The sequence below is a fragment of the Pempheris klunzingeri genome, chromosome 13 (assembly GCF_042242105.1).
Source record: "Pempheris klunzingeri isolate RE-2024b chromosome 13, fPemKlu1.hap1, whole genome shotgun sequence".
Taxonomy (NCBI): Eukaryota; Metazoa; Chordata; class Actinopteri; order Acropomatiformes; family Pempheridae; genus Pempheris; species Pempheris klunzingeri.
In genome coordinates, this window is record NC_092024.1 from 7,178,921 (window position 1) to 7,198,887 (window position 19,967).

The following is a 19,967-nucleotide window of genomic DNA, read 5'->3' on the forward strand; positions in this document are numbered from 1 at the left end:
GCCCATCATATCAATAGATGATGCAGAAAAATGAGTCCATGCATTTGTCACTTCTAGGTTGGACTCTTGCAACTCGTTATTATCAGGCTGCCCCAATAAGTCCTTAAAGACTCTCCAGCTGGTCCAGAACGCTGCTGCTCATGTTCTGATGAGAACTAAGAGAAGAGATCATATTTCTCCTGTACTGGCTTCTCTTCATTGGCTTCCAGTAAAATCTAGAATAGAGTTTAAAATCCTTCTCCTCACCTACAAGGCTCTTAAGGGTCAGGCTCCATCATATCTTAAAGAGCTTATAGTACCGTATTACCCCACTAGAGCACTGTGCTCCCAGAATGCAGGCCTATTGGTGGTTCCCAAAGTCCTCTAAAGTAGTGATGGAGCCAGAGCTTTCAGCTATCAGGCTCCTCTCCTGTGGAACCTCCTTCCAGTTTGGGTTCGGGGGGCAGACACCCTCTCTACATTTAGAAGTAGACTAAAAACCTTCCTTAGTGATAAAGCCTATAGTTTAGGGCTGGATCAGGCCTTGGACCAGCCCCTAGTTATGCTGCTATAGGCTTAGACTGCCGGGGGTCTGGGTCTGTTCCAGGTTTCTTCCTGTTAAAAGGGAGTTCTTCCTGCCACTGTTTCCTAATATAATATCTGATGCTGCTCATGTGGGGATTCTTGAATCCTTAATGTTGAATTCCTGAATTGTTGGGTCTCTCTCTAATTAAAGAGTTTGGTCTAGACCTGCTCTTTATGTAAAGTGTCTTGAGATAATGCTGTTATGAATTGGCGCTATATAAATAAAGATTGATTGATTGATTGAGCACTCACACAGCAGGCTCCCCATGGACATCTCTAATTCATGTCATGTAATAAAAACGAGAATAATAATCTTCACCTCTTTAAGGCTCCCTGTTACACCTGATATTAACATGTGGTCTGTATCTGGACACATTGGCTCTTTACATTCACACCTGGTATGCATTCCTGTTTATCTTAAGTGTAATCAGATCCCAATATGCAAATTAGTTGGAGGATTTGTCAATAGGCATCGTATATCTGAGGTCAAAGAAAAAACTTTGTATCTTATTATACTGTCAGAATATATCAAACTGATCATCAGCTTTCCCAACGACAGTGATGGGCAGTCAACAAACACAAAGTAGTGTAAGTATTGTCAGTAGTGTTCAGCTTTAATGTACAGTACAAATGTAGCCATTTTCATAGTCTTTAATTTTAATAACTTTATAATATACATAACATATCCGATGACACATTCTGTTTGACCAACGTCTGTGTGGAGTCACTGACCGCAGCAGATCCTTGTATGCTCTTCATTTCTTGCATGTCATGGGGCCATTTTCCTTCAGATTATGTATACGTGCTCCTTCTGTGCATCCAACATGGATGGGAACACCCTCAAACACCCTTAAAAGCCAAAAACCAACTTCCTGGTCTTAAAGATTGCTATTTCTGCGTCAATCTGCTAGTGACAATGACTGCAGTGCCACTGCACCACTTACGGATTTTACTGTACACATGTATATCCTGTGTATGCTGCATTGACCCACTGTAATGCTTATTAAATTAAATGGAAATATTTCGAATTTTGTACAAATTTTCCTCAATTTCAGTTATTTATATTCAAAAGTGGAGTCTTTGCTAATTTTGAAATACCCTCTACAAATCAATATAATGTTTTAGGGGGTTGAATAATATCCATCCAGCCCTGAGCTTGGCTGGTTCACAGTTTTGCTCTCACTACCATGTTTTTGTGAGAGACAGGCCCATAGACAATTCCTGTTCAAAGTAAGCAGACAACTTGTATGGATACCTGTTAACTATGGACCTAGCTCAAGTGTTAAGAACACATCTGACTTGAGTGGCTTCCACTTTTAAGCAACGTAATAGAGCATCACTGCAAAGGAGGACTGTCATGCCTCTACAGTATCAGTCATAGCTACTAATCCTCCTCCTCTTCCCACTCTCACCATCTGCTGAACCATCATGATACCCCGCTGTTTGGCTTGCATTAGTCCTTTGGTGAGAAGAGGGTGTTTCTGGGAAGCTCTGCCCAGGCCCCAGAACCTGTCTGACAGTTACATTCACTCTGGAACTGTGGAGATACCGGGAGCACACTGCCCAGTCCTCCTCTGACACCAGCTCCACCACAGTGCCGTCCTGTAGGGATGCGGCTTGGCTGCGGCCTTCCATCTCTACAGCTGCATGTCCGTGGGGTGCTGGGACGATGCGTGGGACGGCATGATAAAGGAGGCGGCTCTGTCCTGACATCACCATCATATCCCCACTGTGCATGTACATGGCAGTGGGGGGGTCCTGTCTGCAGATGCCTCCCAGGAGGAAGATGGCTGACTGTCCAAAACTATTCAACAAGATACACAGTGAGGGAGTTATAATATGTTTCTGTTGTTATCCAGGCAATGAAAATTAGTTCTTTCTCATATAGCCTGAATTGCTGGTAGAATAAAACAAATCTCAAAACAAAATAAATTAACTGGCATCCTAAAACAGTGTTTACTTTAAGACTGTTGTCCCCTCTCACCTGAATGACAACAGTGGACGACTGTGATCTATTTCTGATTCATCCACATGGATTCCCAGAGATGAGTCGGATCGGTAGTAGTTGAGGATTCCAGCCTCTGCATTAAACCCGGGGAACCCACAGGCAGCTGTTATGTGTAAGGACAGTGAGTGGAGATCAGCTGGAAAAGCAGAGTGATGGTTGGCAGAGTAAGTCTGTGAATGGAACAACAAAGGACCATCAGCAATGTGAAGAGATACATTGAAAATGTTAAATAACACTATTTTCATTCCACATTTTTTCACAAACTTGTCCAGATGACAAGAAGCCCTTGCAACAACAAGGCGTTTGGCCGAGTCTTCTAAAATCACATCATCTAAAAAACTGTAATTGTACAAAATAAAAGGCCAAATAAATGTAATCTAATATCTGATGCTGCTCATGTGGGGATTCTTGAATCCTTCATGTTGAATTCCTGAATCGTTGGGTCTCTCTCTAATTAATGAGTTTGGTCTAGACCTGCTCTTTATGGAAAGCGTTTTGAGATAACACTGTTGTGAATTGGCGCTCTATAAATAAAGATTGATTGATTGAAAAGATATGTCTGACGTTAAGAGTCTGTATTTCTTTCTTAAATTACAGAACATTGAGTACACTTTTCCTAACTTGTAGAATCCTCTGCTCATATTCTGAAGGCCAGGGATGAATACTAAATTCCCTGTTGGTTTATATCTTTGGACAATTTGAGCCTATACAACAGACGGAAGAGATAAAGAGAGAAAATTATGTGTAACAAAAGTGGACTGGACTTAAAACAGGCATGGTTCAGTTCATGGGCAGTATTTTACTTACTAATCCATTGTGGCACCCCTGAAAAGATTGTTTATGGAACAAATCATCACTTTTTTAGTGCAGTTAAGTCCCTGATGCCCATTTATAGTTATATATACTGTATATAGATTTAAGTGTAAGGAAACTGTGTGGTATATCTCACGGGTCGCTGTAGACTGTGAAAACTTTTAATGTTCAATGTTGGTTATGCCACTTGGTAGGGGTGGGGGGGTGATATCACTCGATAGCATGTCAGTGCATGCCCTCAGGGGTCAGATGACATCACATCTTTGTTAAAAAAAAAAGGAATACCGTTGTTTGAGAAATGTGACAGAATTAGAATTTGGGGGTTAAAGGTAACATAAATAAACTGATAAACCGTACATCTATGGTGAAAATATTGGTATTCATGTCTGCGTTTACAACATCAACTGAGTCCTACCCACATGACCCTATAACAAAACACAGGGTTGCTTACTTTGGTGTCCCAGTTGTAATGATAGCCCAGAGTGACCCAGCGCAGCCTCTCCAGAAGAGTCTTTGGTTCTTTCTTTCCAGAGGGAGGAAGACTGCAGAGGGGATCAATCACAGAGTCAATAAGTCAATACGCATGTGGCCTGAGTGTGGTCAGAAGCTTAAAAGAGTACTTCACTGACTGCACTGCTAAAACACCGTCAGAAATTATGGTCATCAAAATGTCTGCAGAAGAATCTGAGTAATCATACTTGCACCACACACTGTTCTCCCTAGTTAAAAAGTCTATCCATCTATCTATCCATCTATCTATCTGTACAGGAGGCTGGTGGATCTGACAGTATATGCATGTATACAATACACAGCGTGCTTAGGTTTATATTTGATAATGATGGTATATACATGCTAAAAAGAAAACATGTATTTAAAATACAGAATGTAATTGTAGTCTCATTGGATGATTGCTGTTACAGGTTTTTTTTTTTCACAAAGGGATTGTTTCTGACATTGTATGACAGATTTAAACGTTCAGATTAATGGCCTGTGGTAAGAAACTGTTGGTGTGTCTGGTTGCTTTGGTGTCCAGTGTTCTGTAGCACCCATTACAGGAGAAAAGCTGGACCAGGTTTTGTCCAGCGTGTGATGGGTCTGCAGTATTGTTTCTAGACATGTGTAAGTGAATGAAGGGCAGGTTAGCAACAATTTTATTTCTACTTTAAAAAAAAAAAAAAAAAGTGGCTAAGAAGTAGTCTTGAGCCGCTAGCCACGTCTGGTAACCTGACTTCTTTTTAACTCCACATGATTCTTTTAATTTTCTTTAGACCAAACCACTGCTGACTTTAGTGACATCAATCAAAGCAATTTATGAGACTTCACATAGCTCTGAAACTCTTTCAGCACAAAATCTGGAAGCAAAGGGAAACTGAAAAAAATGTGCCTCATTTTGGCAAGAGGTTTCTCCCTGCTTTTACCTGAAATGCTCTCAGACATGACGGAGTTAACTGGCCCAGGTTTTGGAATGGACACATTCAGTCAGAACTTTCTTAGGGGAGTAGCACAGCTAGTCTTACCTGAGACCATGTACGCTCTTGCCCCAGATATCTTGGGTGTCAGAGGAAGACATGTGCATGTCCAGGTTGCACACATTGGGTTTCTGAGGATAGGTTTTCAGACACTGTCTGACCCAGAAGGATTGGGAGCCCACCAGGAACGGGTTGGAAATGAAGATGAATCCTGAACAACATGGGGCACAGAAATGGAAAGTGAAAAATCTTCAATAAGATTACACCCATCGTATACGGGTCTAACTGGAGTGTTGTACACGTGTGGGAGTTTTTGTAGACTAAACAGAGAGAATATCTTTTGGACGAATGCTGTTCATCCCTCCAGTAACGTTTCACACGATTTATGAGAGTCTATGACAAGGAGACAGGAGCTGTTCTGGAGCAGCATCACACACACACATTTCATGTTACCTTTTCCTTTCGTTCATCATCTGTATTTCGCTACAGGCCAGTTTTCTCTCCAAGGAAATACTGAATTTACTTGAAGTCTTAGAGTATGTTGAACTGTTTTTGATTTTCATTTTGGTTAAGTGCTCTCTCTCTCTCCATGTGTCCTGTGTTTACCTGGGTAGCCCTGCAGGCCAAAGGCTCTCCAGCTTCTGACAGGCTGTAATCCAACCTTTGCAGCCTCCACATCACTCACTGAAGCAGCATCCAGTTTAGCTGGAACTATCTGTCAATCACACACACACACACACACACACACACACACACACACACACACACATCATTAGTTCTGCTGAAGTGGCTGATGTAGATATCATGTCTAACTACATCTTTTTCTCCCAGTCCATCTAGGGATTGAGACTTGACCTGACCAGACCTCATCCAGAAAAATAAAGGACCCCTGAGAATAATGCAACCCAACCACTCTTCTTCTTAAAATGAAACTTCATGAAACTTAAAATATTGCAAAGTCTCACTTTTGGTGGTTTTTGAGGTTACAACATTAAAGGCGTAGCTCTTTTATTTTTTTTTTATAACCAACTGCTATTTCTAACCATGTGGGTAAAATACACACACACACTTTCCTATGTTCCGTGGCACACTCTTAACTTTGCTGTTGTCTTCTCCTAACTCATGAGTCAGATTTCAAATGCATTTACAGATACCCGCCAAGTCATGCTGCTGTCACACTGCGACATTTAATGACTCTCTACAAACTATGGTTCCTGGGAGGCCCAGCCCTCATCAACCATCATCTGGACTGCAGCTCAAGAACAGCAGGACTGTCGTCTTTCTTCTCGGTCTGACGTTTCCCTCACCTTGTCACTGGGCACACCTTTGGAGAAGTCGATAACCTTGCTGAAATCTGGCGGAGGGTTTCTTCTCCTGTAAAACTTGAATATTTTTCTAAATGCATCATCTCCACTCTCCACCATGGAGGTTGCCATCTTGGCCATGACGTAAATGACCTTTCAACCGAAGCCCATTCCGAGGATGAAGACAAGCCCCGCCCCTAGTCTGCCTCCGTTTGGTCCAGATTGGTCTGAGCCAGATATTCTTACCCTAACCGTACCCATGTGACTCCTCGTGCTTTAACCTAACTAATCACGTTCCCTCGTAACGGAGGCGATGTTAACTCAAACTGATGAAGGAACTGGATACAGTGTTGGAGTCGGGGCTCCATTTTCCCATTAAAGTTGCTCTGTGGCGTATGAAGACAAAAAGTTCGACTTCCTACGTATATAAAGTACCCGGATTTTCTGCATTGTTGGGTGCATGGAGCATGCGCACTAGAATCTCGGGTCTGCCGTGCCAAATAGCCCGCCCCTTTAATGAATAAAATGATTTAATAGCTCTTCTAGACTTTTCAAATATTATCAGACCGAATGGATCAAATTCTGAAGGTGAAAGGAGTCATTTCGTGGGGGTTGTGACTCTCAAAATATTTATCCGCAGATTTCTCTTTCACAATGTAAGTCTATGGAAACAAGTCTTTTTGGCCTACTGGCATCACGTGAGAGACGCTGCTGTTGTAAGAACACGGTGTAAAATGTGGTGTAACACTGTGTAAAATTGCCTTCAGAGCCTGGCGGCTTGTGGCTTCCTCACAGTCTATGTTTAGTGGGTGGGACCTTCTTCGGCATCCTAGAAAAAAATAATTTTGTGTCCAGTAGGTGGCGGAAGTGCATCTTGTAGGCTGGTTTGCCACCCGCCACCAAATCCCGTTGGAGGATTGAGGAGAAGAGGAAGACGAAGAAGAAAAAGAGGAGGGAGGGCGAAACATGGCGGCGCCGTCTAAGAAAGTTTTCGAGGTCTTTGTGTCCAAAATACCATGGACTACAGCCAGCAGTGAGTCGATTAAATTGTTTAAATGATCAGTTATATTCAGTCGCAATGAGCTGTGCGCGGTCACGTCAGCCTCTTCCTTCATTTTGTGAATCGTGATGTCTTCCGTGCAGGCCTGCCATCATTGTCACTCGGTCACCTCCGTTTACGGTGTAGATGTCACGGCATGTGAACAGAGCGACGTGTCAGAACTTCCTTAAATCACAGAGAGACATGTTTCAATTCGCTCCAGATTTAAAAATCAGCGTGGACTCTGTCGTTAGTTTCTGCAGTTTATGGTGATGTTGGACTGTCTTTAAGTTCCAACCTGTAAAACATTGTGAACATGAACGCAACATTCAACCTTCATGGATGTGAGACTTAATGCGGGATTCTTCTATTAGACCATATTAGTTTTCGCTAATTTTAGTTTAGTACCTCAACCCCAACAGCAGCTCAACTATCCATGTAAGCGTTGATAAGGACTCCTGACAACTGAGCCATGAGGAGATTGTTTGTTCAGTCTAATGTTAATTAATGTGAAACTCAAAGTTGATGCTTGAAGAAACGAAGTGTTCCTCTTCTTGTTCCAGAGGAGATGAGGGAGTACTTTGCCCAGTTTGGCTCAGTGAGGAGGTGTCTACTACCAGTTGTAAGTATCACAGCATTTAGAAGAAGTCAATCACTCATTTTAACTGCAGATACTATGTGCACATACCTTTTGACCATACTAACCTATTGATTGATAATTCTGTATGTTAATTCATATGCACTTGTTGAATGTTTTAAAAAATATATTTTATGTCTTTGCATTGACAATAAAGATGAATGTAATGTTTAAAGATCCTTTACTGCCTACTACCACTACTACCACTACTAATGAAATAGGATTTGTTACTGATGACATTTTTCAGTATATGAGAATTAGTGTACAGAGACAGAGTTGCTTGTGTTTGTGTGTGTTTGACTGTGTGTGTGTGTGTTTTCACCAGGATAAAGAAACAGGCTTCCACAAAGGCTACTGTTGGATCGGATTCGCAACAGAGGACGGACTGAACAATGCACTCCAGAAAGACCCACACATACTGGAGGGAGCCAAGGTAAAAGTAAAAAGTATTGTGTTGTCGGTATTGAAGTCTTCATTAACAAAACACGACACAATCTTAGATTGCTGTAGTTATTTAATCAATCAATCAATCTTTATTTATATAGTGCCAATTCACAACGCTTTACATAAAGAGCAGGTTGAGACCAAACTCTTTAATTAGAGAGAGACCCAACGATTCAGGAATTAAAAATTAAGGATTCAAGAATCCCCACATGAGCAGCATCAGATATTATATTGAGCAACAGTGGCAGGAAGAACTCCCCTTAACGGGAAGAAACCACGAACAGACTCAGGCTCAATGTGGGCGGCATCTTTAGGGGTCCGCGTTGGGAGGAGGTTGGACAGAGAGAGAGGGAGAGAGATTTAAAACATACCCTTCCCTCCCCGAAAATATGTAGTGAATGTAAAGACATTATCTGGTAGATATTTGAATACAAGGTTAACCAAAAAGTAATTTTTTGAAGAAATCCGACTAAACATGATGCACTTTCAAAATGACATGAGGTATAAACTGAAAACACTGATATTCTGTATCATGTCCTAATGGGTTTTCCCCCGTTTATTTTTCAGCTCAATGTCCAGAAGAACAGGCGTCAGTTCACAGGGCAGAAGTCAAACAAAGACGGCGAACATGACTGAAGCACTGCGGCGCTGCTGAATGGATGAGACAAAGATATGCTATTGTTATTCTCAGACCAAGATGGACTAAAACTGTATTTTGCTCACGCTGAAATGTTTTCAATTTTGTTAGGGCTACGAGGAAAAGCTAGAGCAACACACAAAGGGTGGTGTAACTGTTTCCATTCTAAAGTAACTGTAAGAGCAGCAAGTGTTCCTCCTCTTACACACCTTCACTGAATTTGGGGCTCAGGCCCAACTTGTTTTAACGGGTTGTACAGTAGTAATGTATTTATTTAGTGTTGTACTACCTGTAACCATCCTGTCACACACCATCTACAGTAAATAGCAGGCCAACGCTCACTTGTAGAGTTTATGAAACATTCACAAATTTTCAGTATATGGTAATAAAATCAGTGTTTAATTCCATTATGTGTTGTATTGTTGGATAAACATGTTTACTTGAAACGCAGTGTTTTATTTTGTGCTTTTACTACTTTTACTTGAGTAAAGGATCCAAAACTGCACACGAACACTGCTAAACAAAGAATTGTAGATGGCTTGAACACAATGGGGCAATAAACTCCTGCAGGTCAGCTTGTGCTTATTAATGCCAAACAAGTGCTGAAATTCAAAGTCCTCCTTCAAATTTGAGCACTTTTCTTGGGTTCTCTGTCGTTCCCTACTGGGCTGTGTTTTCAAGAAAGTCATTTTTTGTCTGGCATTGGCTATTACTTACTTTAGTAAAATCTGGTGGACCTTCTTGATCTGAAAATTGATATCACGGTAACATCAAATAGGTTTATAAGATTTAATCAAGTCTTTTTACTCATCAGTTAGCTTTTGATGTCAAGGTATTGATTAGAAGAAGAACATTTGATACAAAAAAAGGGCTCTTCCAGATGTCACTTGTCAGTTCAAGCTACAGATCTAAAACAGGAACACATTTATTTCGGTGGCTTAATAGGATGTTCTAAGTCATGCCTCTACAATGTCTTTTTGACACCTTGACATGATATTACTTGCTGTTGAAGGAAAATGGCAAGGAGTGGAAATATAGATATATATATTTTTATCATAATCTGTCATTTATTTATATATATCTATTTTAAAATGCCTCTTCATTTCTGTTTTTTTTTCTTTAAAAAAAGAATCTAACCAAGCTCTTTGGTGTCCTCATAGACTTTACAGTCTATTGGCATCAGCTGACCGACGTGTGTGGCGCATGTGTTAGACGTCATCGTTGTCGCCCGGGGGTGTAGTTCTAAGTTATCATAAAGTGCAACAGTCAAGGCGGACATTCTTGTTATAAAGTCGCGTCCATCTGTACCTTATTGATGGTAATCAAGACAGTTACTCTGTATCTCACACTGGCGCGAGTCCGGGAAGTGATTAAAACTTAGGAGCCATTTTCTCTTTCTCGTACTACGATAACCAGAATGCCTTGCTCTTGCGTAACCGGCGAAGAGGTCAAAACAAAATTGGTGCTTGAAAGACAGACAACTCGCGTGGAGGTGGGCATCCATGGTGTGGAGACACAGGTAAGGTAATTATCCCACAGGAACAGGTTCAGCTCGGATGTGTGTGACCGTGACGTGGTTTGTCTGTTTCAACACGCGTGTCACAGACCGCAGGAAGTGTTAGCATTCATGAGGAACCGGTAGAAACTGCAGTTGTTGGTAACACCCGTCATTCACTGCGTTCTGTCTCTAAGGAACTTTAACAACAGACGCCTTCAAACTTTTCCCTCGAGCCGAACCACCGAGCAGCACTTAAATCCTCTCCTCCTCCCCGCTACCCACGCTCAGCTGTGCGGGAACACGGTTGTGGGTAGAACCTGAGAACTTTAGGAGGTGTAAATCATAGGAATAACTGCCTCTAGATGTTTTGGGTGAATGCCGAATTGAAGAGTGGGTTCAGGTGAAGTCCAAAATGTATTGTGTGTTTTTCAACTACATACAAGCTTATCTGCATAAACACGCCGACGTTCAATTGCCAAATTTATGAATGTCACACGGTGAATTAGTTTAAAGGGGCATTCCACTCATTTCCTCAGATTACTTCAATTTACCCTTAGTGATGTAATTAGCTTGGCTTTAAAGACTATACATTTACTACAGAAAGCCTGCATGTGCTTCATTTAAAAGGTAGGTTTTTTTTTCAAAAGGTAAAACTGAATGCACCTTAAAATGTCAAGTAGTCTAACTAAGAATGGGAATATTAAACACTTTGTCTGCCTAGAATGTATTTAAGTGTACTCCATAAATAATTGCTTAATTTTACAATATCACATGAAAATAGGTAATAGAAATTACCTCTAAATTTAAATTTTATGCTTTTTTTTATAGTACTTAGCTTAAATAATTTTCCTGTATATTTTTATATGAGAAATACAGCTACAACTGTTGTAGTTTATTTCAATGTGGAAAAAACATCTGAAAACAAGAATCATCAGAGTGAACTCATGTCTTCTATTTTGTTGTGTTGTTAAATTGTATTGTATAGCCCCTTTTCCACCAACATTACCAGGAATTTTTATTACCAGGAATTTTTTTACCTGGTAAAAGAATTCCTGGTAATCTGTGTGGTTTGTGTTTCCACCGCACCTCAAAGTTCCAGAACATTTATTCAAATCAGGCTGATGATGTATGGGGGAGTGGCAGAATATGCAGGTCTGTGGCTCAGTATGGCGTCGAGCTGGTCATACCACTTATTAGAACGGCGACTCCTGAGTCCTTCAGCTTCTTAGAATCTTGCTTAAGTTTCTTCAACCTTTCACGAATCTGTTTCAGCGTGTGCCCTACATTTAGCTCCTCCAGCTTGTCGGCTATTCTTCCACAGACTCGGTCGTTTCGATTTGCCGACTCGAAGTCCCGCTGAATTTCAAAATCCTGGGTAAATGAGAAAAGTTCCTGCGGTGGAAAAGGAGCTCATGTGATCTTTTTGTAACATTTCTCCTGGAATTTTAAAGCTGCTGTTCATGTTCAACACTAAGTGTCACTATTAATCCACTTTATTCTGCTACATTTTGAAATGACATACACACATTGTACAAAAAAAAATCCTTTATTCCCATTGCAATAACCACCCTGAACAACATGAAATAAGACACTGAACAGTACCTATATTTGGCATGTATTGGCTGCTGTTTCCTTTTAACATTTCACTTGTCATGTGTGTGTGATATGTGCGGTATTTTATTGTTGGAGCCTCGTCAAAGGAGAATTTCTGTCACCGTCTGGGGCAGACAATAAAGTCTATCTATCTATCTATCTATTGCTTAAAATTGCAAGTGAATCGTATCCAAATACTCATTGAAACAAAACATTTCAAAAACACTGCAGCTTGTGCAACATAATGATTTTATCTTTGCTAGAGACCTTTGATGATAAAGTTCTGGATAAATCAACACTTGTTCAAAAAATATAATACTGAACACTCAGTTCCACATAGTCAGTTAATTCATGCTACGTCTTCATTCAGCATCATGAACTACTGATATTTGATTCCAGTTACAGTTTTATATTTGAATTTTAAATTAAATTTGAAAGGCATCTATGTAAACCCATGTGAATATTTCAAACATAAGTTTTAAAGTAAATACTCACTTTTATAATGAACGTCATTTATTTTAAAGAGAGAAATAAACCTCGGCGTGCAGCAGTTAGGGTAAATATGGGTAGCGTATCATCTCTTTAGGTTCAGGGTATGTTGTGGACTGGCTTCTGCTATACGCACCTGGCAGGACAGGTTTCAGGCATTTCAGTGGGAATAGGTCCTGTTTTTAGTGACAATGATAATAGCCTACCACCTTGAAGAACGGAAGGGTCTGAGATGAATCTGCTTTGTGACTGTGTGAGCCCTAAGTCTGTGAGGATTTATTCTTCATGTTCATTCCTCCTCCCACAGGGCCTCTGATGGCTGGTCGACTCCTCAAAGTATCCTTTCTGGCCACAACAGCGTGTGCCTCCTCTGGGTTTTACCTCTACAACAGGCAGCTGGACCTTAATGACCTCAGTGTGATCCGCTTCGGACGAGCTGCAGCCGTTGTGAGTTAATGCACACCTCTCCCCTGAGAATCTTGATTTGCGGATTTTTGGTCCCGATGGTTGTATGTCTTGTTCATTTTTTGAGTTAGGGGTCTATATCATGAAGCAAGATTAGTGAGTTAGCCAGCGATCTAAACTCATGTTTTCAGGCATCACAAAACAGACTAAATTTAACAGAGATAGATCACCATGGTAACCTGTGCTCCAGCGAGAATCTGCTCCAGTGATAAGAATTAACTTTAGACATCACAGTAACCAAGGAAGGCCAGACTAATGGCGCTTTTCCATTACACAGTTTTAGCTCGACTCGACTCGGTTTGGGTCGTTTTCCATTACAGTTGCGTACCACCTCAAAGTGGATGGGGTCGTCATAGCAAGGCGGCCAGAAACTCCAGTGGTGTAATTTGTATGCGGCACAAACACAAACTCAACTAAGGACATGGAGTGTTTGGTTTGCGTGTAGCCGTTTACCTCGTTATAAATAATAAAAACGCACAGTCATGACTCATTCAGTGACGTCACTCCCTGGCCAATCGGTGGCCTGCAGTATGTTGACGTCACATTTTCGGCTCGACTCAGCTCGCTTGGAACCCTGGCCGAGTAGGTACTAAAAAAGTATCAGGTACTATCGCCTTGTGCAGGGGTGTCAAACTCAATCAAAGAAAGGGCCAAAATTTAAAACACGGTCTAAGTCGCGGGCCAAACGGGCTCAACATTTAGTGAAGACTCTGATAGTGACTCTGTTATTATAGTATATAATATAAAATATATATATATATATGAATTTCAACAGCCAAACATCAACAACTTTTCCTCAATAAAATAAATAGAATTTTAAATAATTTTTTTCTTTTTTGTACTATCCTGATGTTTTGTCTCATAGTGTCGTCATGTATTTAGATTCTTTAATTATGGCCACATCAGCTCCACAAACAAGACACACAGGTTCACCTCCGATATCGACAAACAGGTAAAATTCTGTCCCCCACCTGCTTTGAAAGTCTCTGTTTTCAAAGTCCACTTTTCGTTTAGCCATTTATTTTGGGGGAGCTAGCTTAATGGCGTGTTTCCACTAGTACCTACTCAGCTCTACTCGGTTTAGGTACTAGTGGAAACGCGCCATAAGTGTCGCTATAACAGCGCTGAGCGAGGCATTGATCTGCTGATCGGTGTGTCATTATACTTGCGGGAGGAGGGGCTGCTGCACGGGTCCTGACTAGTGCGGCAGCTGTTCAGTGCATTGTGGGATTTGTAGTATTAGAGGTGGGAGTGCTGTTTACCGACGGGCCATTCTTAATAGTCACATGAAATTATCTCGCGGGGCGTATATAATTGTATCGCGGGCCGGATGTGGCCCACGGGCCTTGAGTTTGACATATGTGGCCTAGTGGAAAACCCTAAAGGTCAGGTCGAGCCGTGTAGGTGCTAATGGAAAAGTGCCATAATGAACTGGCTTCATGGTAAGCGATCAGTCACAAATAACCCTGTTCTCTTTTTATGATGTTGCCTTTAGAGCAGTACAAATACTGTGTACTATACATCACTCCTCATCAGTTTCCAAAAGCATACTGTGGTCTTGGATTCAGCTGGATTAAGCTGCAGTTTAGACTTGAAACCTGATTCATATAGGTGACTGTACGACATGCTATTACTGCTGTCAAACACTGCTTTTACTTTGTTGTTTAGTTTAGCCTATCCTCCATTCTGACACTTTCACAACCAAGGCATCCCATTCATAACAATTGTTTCACTTTATAGCTAATAATGTCAATATTACTCCATAATGACGCTCCAAATTTTATTTGCTTTTGCTCATGTAAGGATTGTTTGTTCAGTAGTTTTCAAAGAAAAGTCTACCTGCTGACTCCTAATTTCTTTATGTGTCACTGCTCTGTCTACAGACGGCGGTCATAAGCTATGACTATCTGACTGCTTTCAAAGATGTGGAATACAGCACGGAGGAGTACTGGGCACTCAAGTCCAAGGTAGATAAATATGGTGTTTTCGAAAAGGGGTGTGGATACTTGCATAGAGTAACGCCATAAGCAGCTGCAACCACTCATGCCAGGCTTTCCTGATTCTTTCTCAGCAAAGCAAGGTGAAAGGGTTTGTGTATCACAACAGAAATGTACACAATACAACAAATTTAAACAATAACAAGAAATAAAGAGTGGTTACCTGAAGCAGTTATAAGAATCAATAAAGACTAATAAGGTAATAAGGTTTTTAATTCTCTAATGGTGATGAGTGACTCCAGTTTGAGGGCAGATTATAGCTCATTCCATTTTTAAAAGGTGCAAAATACCTGAACCCAGTTCTGCCTACATTAGTGCAAATTTGAGGGATCTCTAAAGTTAGGTACGCACTGGATTGTGTACTGAGGTTAGTGGATTTAAATGGGAGAAGAGATGTGAGTAGTAGTCATGAGGCTTCAACAGCAGAGCTTTGTAAATGAACAACATGAGGTGCTGGTTTCTTCTTGTCTGTAAGGAAGTCCGTCCAACCTTTTGATACAGGGAACAATGATAAATACTGAATTTGTCATTTGTGATAAAGTGTAATGCACTGTGATACACAGGGTTTAACTGCTGAAGAGTTGATAGGGCCGCATGACAATACAGGATATAAAGGTTGATTTCACAATAGTTTTACGGTTTGATGGAGACAGACAACCTTTAATCCTATATAGGAAACCCAGTTTGATTAATTTTCAAGTAAAATGTTGAATATGAGTCTTGAATGATGTCGAGCCAAATTCTCAGTAATTGTATGACTCAGTAAGAACGTATGGGTGCCTTTCAAAGTTTTAATGGGAGGACAGTCTGCGCCAATGGAGGAGAATACTATGTACTTGACCTTTTCTGCATTTAAAACATGCGACCTGGAATTATCAAACGCAGGCTGAAGACGAGTCAGGGCCTGGGCTGGGATGGAGCCTGAGGCATATAAAATGGTATCATCAGCATAAAAATGGACACTGGACTACTGGTTAGGATGAATTATGTTATTGATGTATAGTGTGAACGCCAAAGGTCCAAGGATAGACCCCTGTGGCACCCCTTTTCTAATGGTAAGAAGGCTTTAGTGAAAACCATCAGCAACAACCGCCTGAGCCTTTCTGTCAGGTATGAGTGGAACCAGTTAAGTGAGGCTTCATCAAGACCTATAGACTGAAATTTGTGGAGCAGAAGTTTATGATCACTGGTGTCGAATGCTTTTGAGAGGTCAATGGGCAGCTTTTTATCCAGGGAGGAGACAGTGTTATCAATGACTCAAGCTGCAGTTGTTATTGTGCTGTGACCTGGGCAAGAACCAGATTGTTGTGGCTGTAGTATATTCTGTGAGGTCACGAAGGCACATAGTTGTAAACTAACCAACGATTTTTTTCTAAAAAAGGAAGTTTGGAAATTGGACGGTAGTTGTTAAGGTCTGAAATGTCACTGCTTTTATGTAACTGCACTACTGAAATCTGAAGAGGTATCTGAAAGCATGAAAGTAAACAGCAAACCAAAGAGATCTGCTCTTATGATCACTGATAGTGAACCAAAATAGTAAAGTTTCAGACCAGAAAATAACAGCAAATGAAAAGATGCTAAAAAGCTTTACAGAGCCATGGGGAACTGCTCTGTGGGTTTATCAACCACACCTCTCACACTGTCATTTGATCCTGGAGTAACAACATTAAGGAGAATATCCGGAACATTAAAGTGACACATGATGTAATATTATCTGTTATCCAGAGACAGTTTGTAATCTGCTATACCTGCACATATTCAGTGGCCTTAATGCATTGACGGTATTTAGTGACACTGATCATGATACTCTTTGGAACTGACAATGAAATAAACCTTATGTGTGGTTTCATATTTGAGATAAAGACTGTAAAGGTCAGAGACTACATGTTCTGCCAAAAATGCATAGAGAGCTCCATTGCAGCAAGAGAGCTTCAGTGAACCTCGAAGAGCATGGTTCAGCATGGCTGGTCTTGTGTGTGTGTGTGTGTGTGTGTGTGTGTGTGTGTGTGTGTGTGTGTGTGTGTGTGTGTGTGTGTGTGTGTGTGTGTGTGTGTGTGTGTGTGTGTGTGTGTGTGTGTGTGTGTGTGTGTGTGTGTGTGTGTGTGTGTGTGTGTGTGTGTGTGTGTGTGTGTGTGTGTGTGTGTGTGTGTGTGTGTGCGTGCGTGCGTGTGTGTGTGTGTGTGTGTGTGCGTGTGTGTGTGTACGTGTGTGTGCACGTGTGTGTGTACGTGTGTGTACGTGTGTGTGTGTACACGAACATGCGCATGGCACAGCCCCTTGGGCCCTGCTGGTCAAGCCTGGCTACACATGCTGATTAGAATTAATGCATGGTGCTCATTTAATACAGAGATGAAGCTTGCCTCATTATTATGGAGTCATAGAGGTGAACCAACAGCATAGTGACTCAACACTTGTTTAGTGTCTTTGTGCTGCTGATTTTTCCTGGAGTGTAATTTTCTTTCTAAACAGTGGGCTGCAAGGAGACAGGACGCTAACAGGAAACCAGTTGTAGTTTGCACATAGCTGATGCTGTGATAAGTTACATGTTACACCAACCATTTACTCATGTAACCAAGGCCTAAGTAATGATCACCAACTCTTTCATGTACATTTAGTTATTTGTTTTTTTTTGTAGCTGAACACATTACCAAATTACATGCTACAGCAATGTGGTATCTTCACAGTAATGAGTTATGTAATGTAGAATGTGAAATTCAGTAATCAGTATGCTTGCTGTCTTACTTGGAGTTATATGGAGGGTTGATATTGATTATCGATTCATCAGTTTGTCTTAAGTCAGTAGAATCGGCATCATCAGTCAGCTTCTGAAAGCAAATTCAACAAAACTGAACATCAGAACCTTCATGAAGGTGGGATTTATTGCAGGACTGCAACATTAGATAGCAAGCAGTCCAATTGCTGGGGCCAGTTCCTAGCGAGGTGTTGGATGATGTGGACCACTGACTATGTGGAGTAGTGTTCATCCCATCATGCCTCTGGTCCCGCTGTGCTGGTGAGTGGCTCGTACTATTTCCCCAATGGCTTAAAAATATGCAATTCTAAGAGTAATAATTGGCCATGTTTATAGCTGGATGTGTCCAGTTAGCAGTTTTACTGACACCTATTTACAAAGATGTTATTTGGAGAAAATACCTTTTGGGCTGCGGCGCATATTTCGCTGCAAGACTGTGAATGGCCACTAGGAATACTTGGAAGCAAGGCTGAGCAGTGGTCCGGTATCTACTTCTTATAATACGTCGATGCAAGAACCGAGGTATGGCTGTTTGCAGCGTTCTTGAGAACTGCTCATCCAGTCGACTTTAGACTCAAAACTACGCTCCATTGGTTCCTTAGCAAGACACCCACCACATGTTAAGTTGATCAGATAAATGATGACAAAGGATGAAAAAGTACACAGACACAGACAGAAAGACAGGGACTCCTTCCTTGTTAGTGTTTAGTATTTACTATCTATTTAGCAGATACTGTTCAGACCTTATTATGTCCGATGAAGTTATCATTTCTGTGCCCTCTGACCTCCAGCTGTATGTTTGTTTCTTGTCACAAAGGGCACATTCAACTGCACAGTTAATGAGCACTTGTTTCTGCATCTCATTTTCCCTGCCATCCTGTTAGTCCGTCACCCTGTGTGCACCTCCCAGCAGAGCAGCAGAGCTGCTTCCAGCCTCTTGAAAAGCTTCACTCAGAAGCCACTTAAGCAGCCAGTCTTCCAGGCTCATCAAAGGCTGCCCTGAGTGAACCAAGGGGCCATTCACAGCCAATTAGAGTGTATCACAGAACAAGCATGGGAGCACTCTCAAGTCTGCCAAATGAGTGGAGGAGCATGCCCTGCAATGAGAGAACAGATGGACTGCTTTTTGTCGTTTGCTGCTCACTAAGTTCTGCTGTGATTTCTCTCAACCTCAGAAACATACTGTGGCTCCACACTACATTAAACTCCTATAAAACATGTCTAGCAAAAGCAGAGCTCTTCCTGTATTTAGTCTTGTCATTCAGCATGTTTGACAATTAATATTTCCATCGCCAATGACTGCAGCACTGTGCATATGTCAGATTGAGTACAAAGAACTTGTAAAGACCATGTATTTATGAAATAAATTTAAGGTAAACAGCGTAGGTATTTCACTGCTCATTTATTATGCAGGCTGCTGCTTATATTCCACTGAGCAGCATATATTTGCATTAGAACCATGCAGTGGAGATGAAGCCACTGTTCTGCTCAGCACTCTTGGGCACCAGTAAATGTTGGTGTGCTGTACCATTTCTGGGGCAATTGGAAATAATAAAGATAATTGCTAATTATATTAATCAATGGGAGTTGTTGTAAAGTCCACCTCTATTGGGGCTCCACCTCGATAAACGAGGAAAAAGAGCCACTTTAACTGATTCAGTCTCATTAATATAACTAGCTATCAGTTTGGTATTATGATTAATAATGAACTTTAACTACAACCAAATTACCATATTGACAGCTAGTGGAAGGATTTCGGAGTTCTTGACAGAGTAGAGGTTGGCAGTATTCACTCCTGTACAATGTTAATGAAGACACCACGTGGATTAAAACATTTATTTAAACATAACGTCAAACATACAATCTAACTAAGTGGGACTAGCTAACAACCAATAGGGAGAGAATGGCCTCATCGACTGCTGGACTCTTTATTAGATTGTTTGTTCGCTTACACTTGTTTATTTCAGTGAACTTTGTAAAGCACTGTGAGACAACTCTGTTGTGATATTGGGCTATACAAATAAATTGAATTGAAAAAAATTGAATATGGCACACCGAACAAGAGACAGCAGAGGGCTGAGGGAGAGAGAGAAGCCATCATTGAATGTTTAATGTTTAGCTGTTTAAGCTAGCTGATAGGAAATAGTCGTATAACTATAGAAATAGCGAGGCAATCGCTAAAAGAAAGTGAGACCTGTGAGTGCTAGCTTAGAATTAAATGGGTGTATTAAATACAGGAGTGATTAGGCGGTACAGTG

The 19,967-nt window shown here is 41.1% G+C and overlaps 3 protein-coding genes across 5 annotated transcripts in view; 2 read left to right on the forward strand and 1 right to left on the reverse strand.

The window, feature by feature from the left end:
* Positions 1-1,171: 1,171 nt before the first annotated feature.
* On the reverse strand, positions 1,172-6,357 carry alkbh1 (alkB homolog 1, histone H2A dioxygenase). Its single transcript, XM_070842540.1, has 6 exons — positions 6,162-6,357; positions 5,461-5,569; positions 4,903-5,065; positions 3,837-3,927; positions 2,549-2,742; positions 1,172-2,368 (listed from the first exon to the last, which is right to left on the reverse strand). The coding sequence occupies exons 1-6, from the start codon at positions 6,297-6,299 to the stop codon at positions 1,936-1,938; spliced, it is 1,128 nt and encodes a 375-aa protein (XP_070698641.1). The 5' UTR covers positions 6,300-6,357; the 3' UTR covers positions 1,172-1,935.
* A 651-nt stretch (positions 6,358-7,008) lies between these two features.
* On the forward strand, positions 7,009-9,322 carry slirp (SRA stem-loop interacting RNA binding protein). The gene is made up of 4 exons (XM_070842478.1): positions 7,009-7,191; positions 7,761-7,819; positions 8,160-8,267; positions 8,846-9,322. The coding sequence occupies exons 1-4, from the start codon at positions 7,125-7,127 to the stop codon at positions 8,912-8,914; spliced, it is 303 nt and encodes a 100-aa protein (XP_070698579.1). The 5' UTR covers positions 7,009-7,124; the 3' UTR covers positions 8,915-9,322.
* A 1,046-nt stretch (positions 9,323-10,368) lies between these two features.
* The window catches only part of adck1 (aarF domain containing kinase 1), a 72,762-nt gene continuing 63,163 nt past the window's right edge, over positions 10,369-19,967 (forward strand). For 2 of the 3 annotated variants that reach the window (XM_070842368.1, XM_070842370.1), the window contains exons 1-3: positions 10,369-10,434; positions 12,803-12,942; positions 14,844-14,927. In XM_070842368.1, the coding sequence (XP_070698469.1) occupies positions 12,811-12,942; positions 14,844-14,927 (216 nt within the window). In that variant the 5' untranslated portion in view covers positions 10,369-10,434; positions 12,803-12,810. Of the gene's footprint in view, positions 10,440-12,802; positions 12,943-14,843; positions 14,928-19,967 lie in introns of all 3 variants that reach the window. The other variant, XM_070842369.1, reaches the window with a different exon arrangement.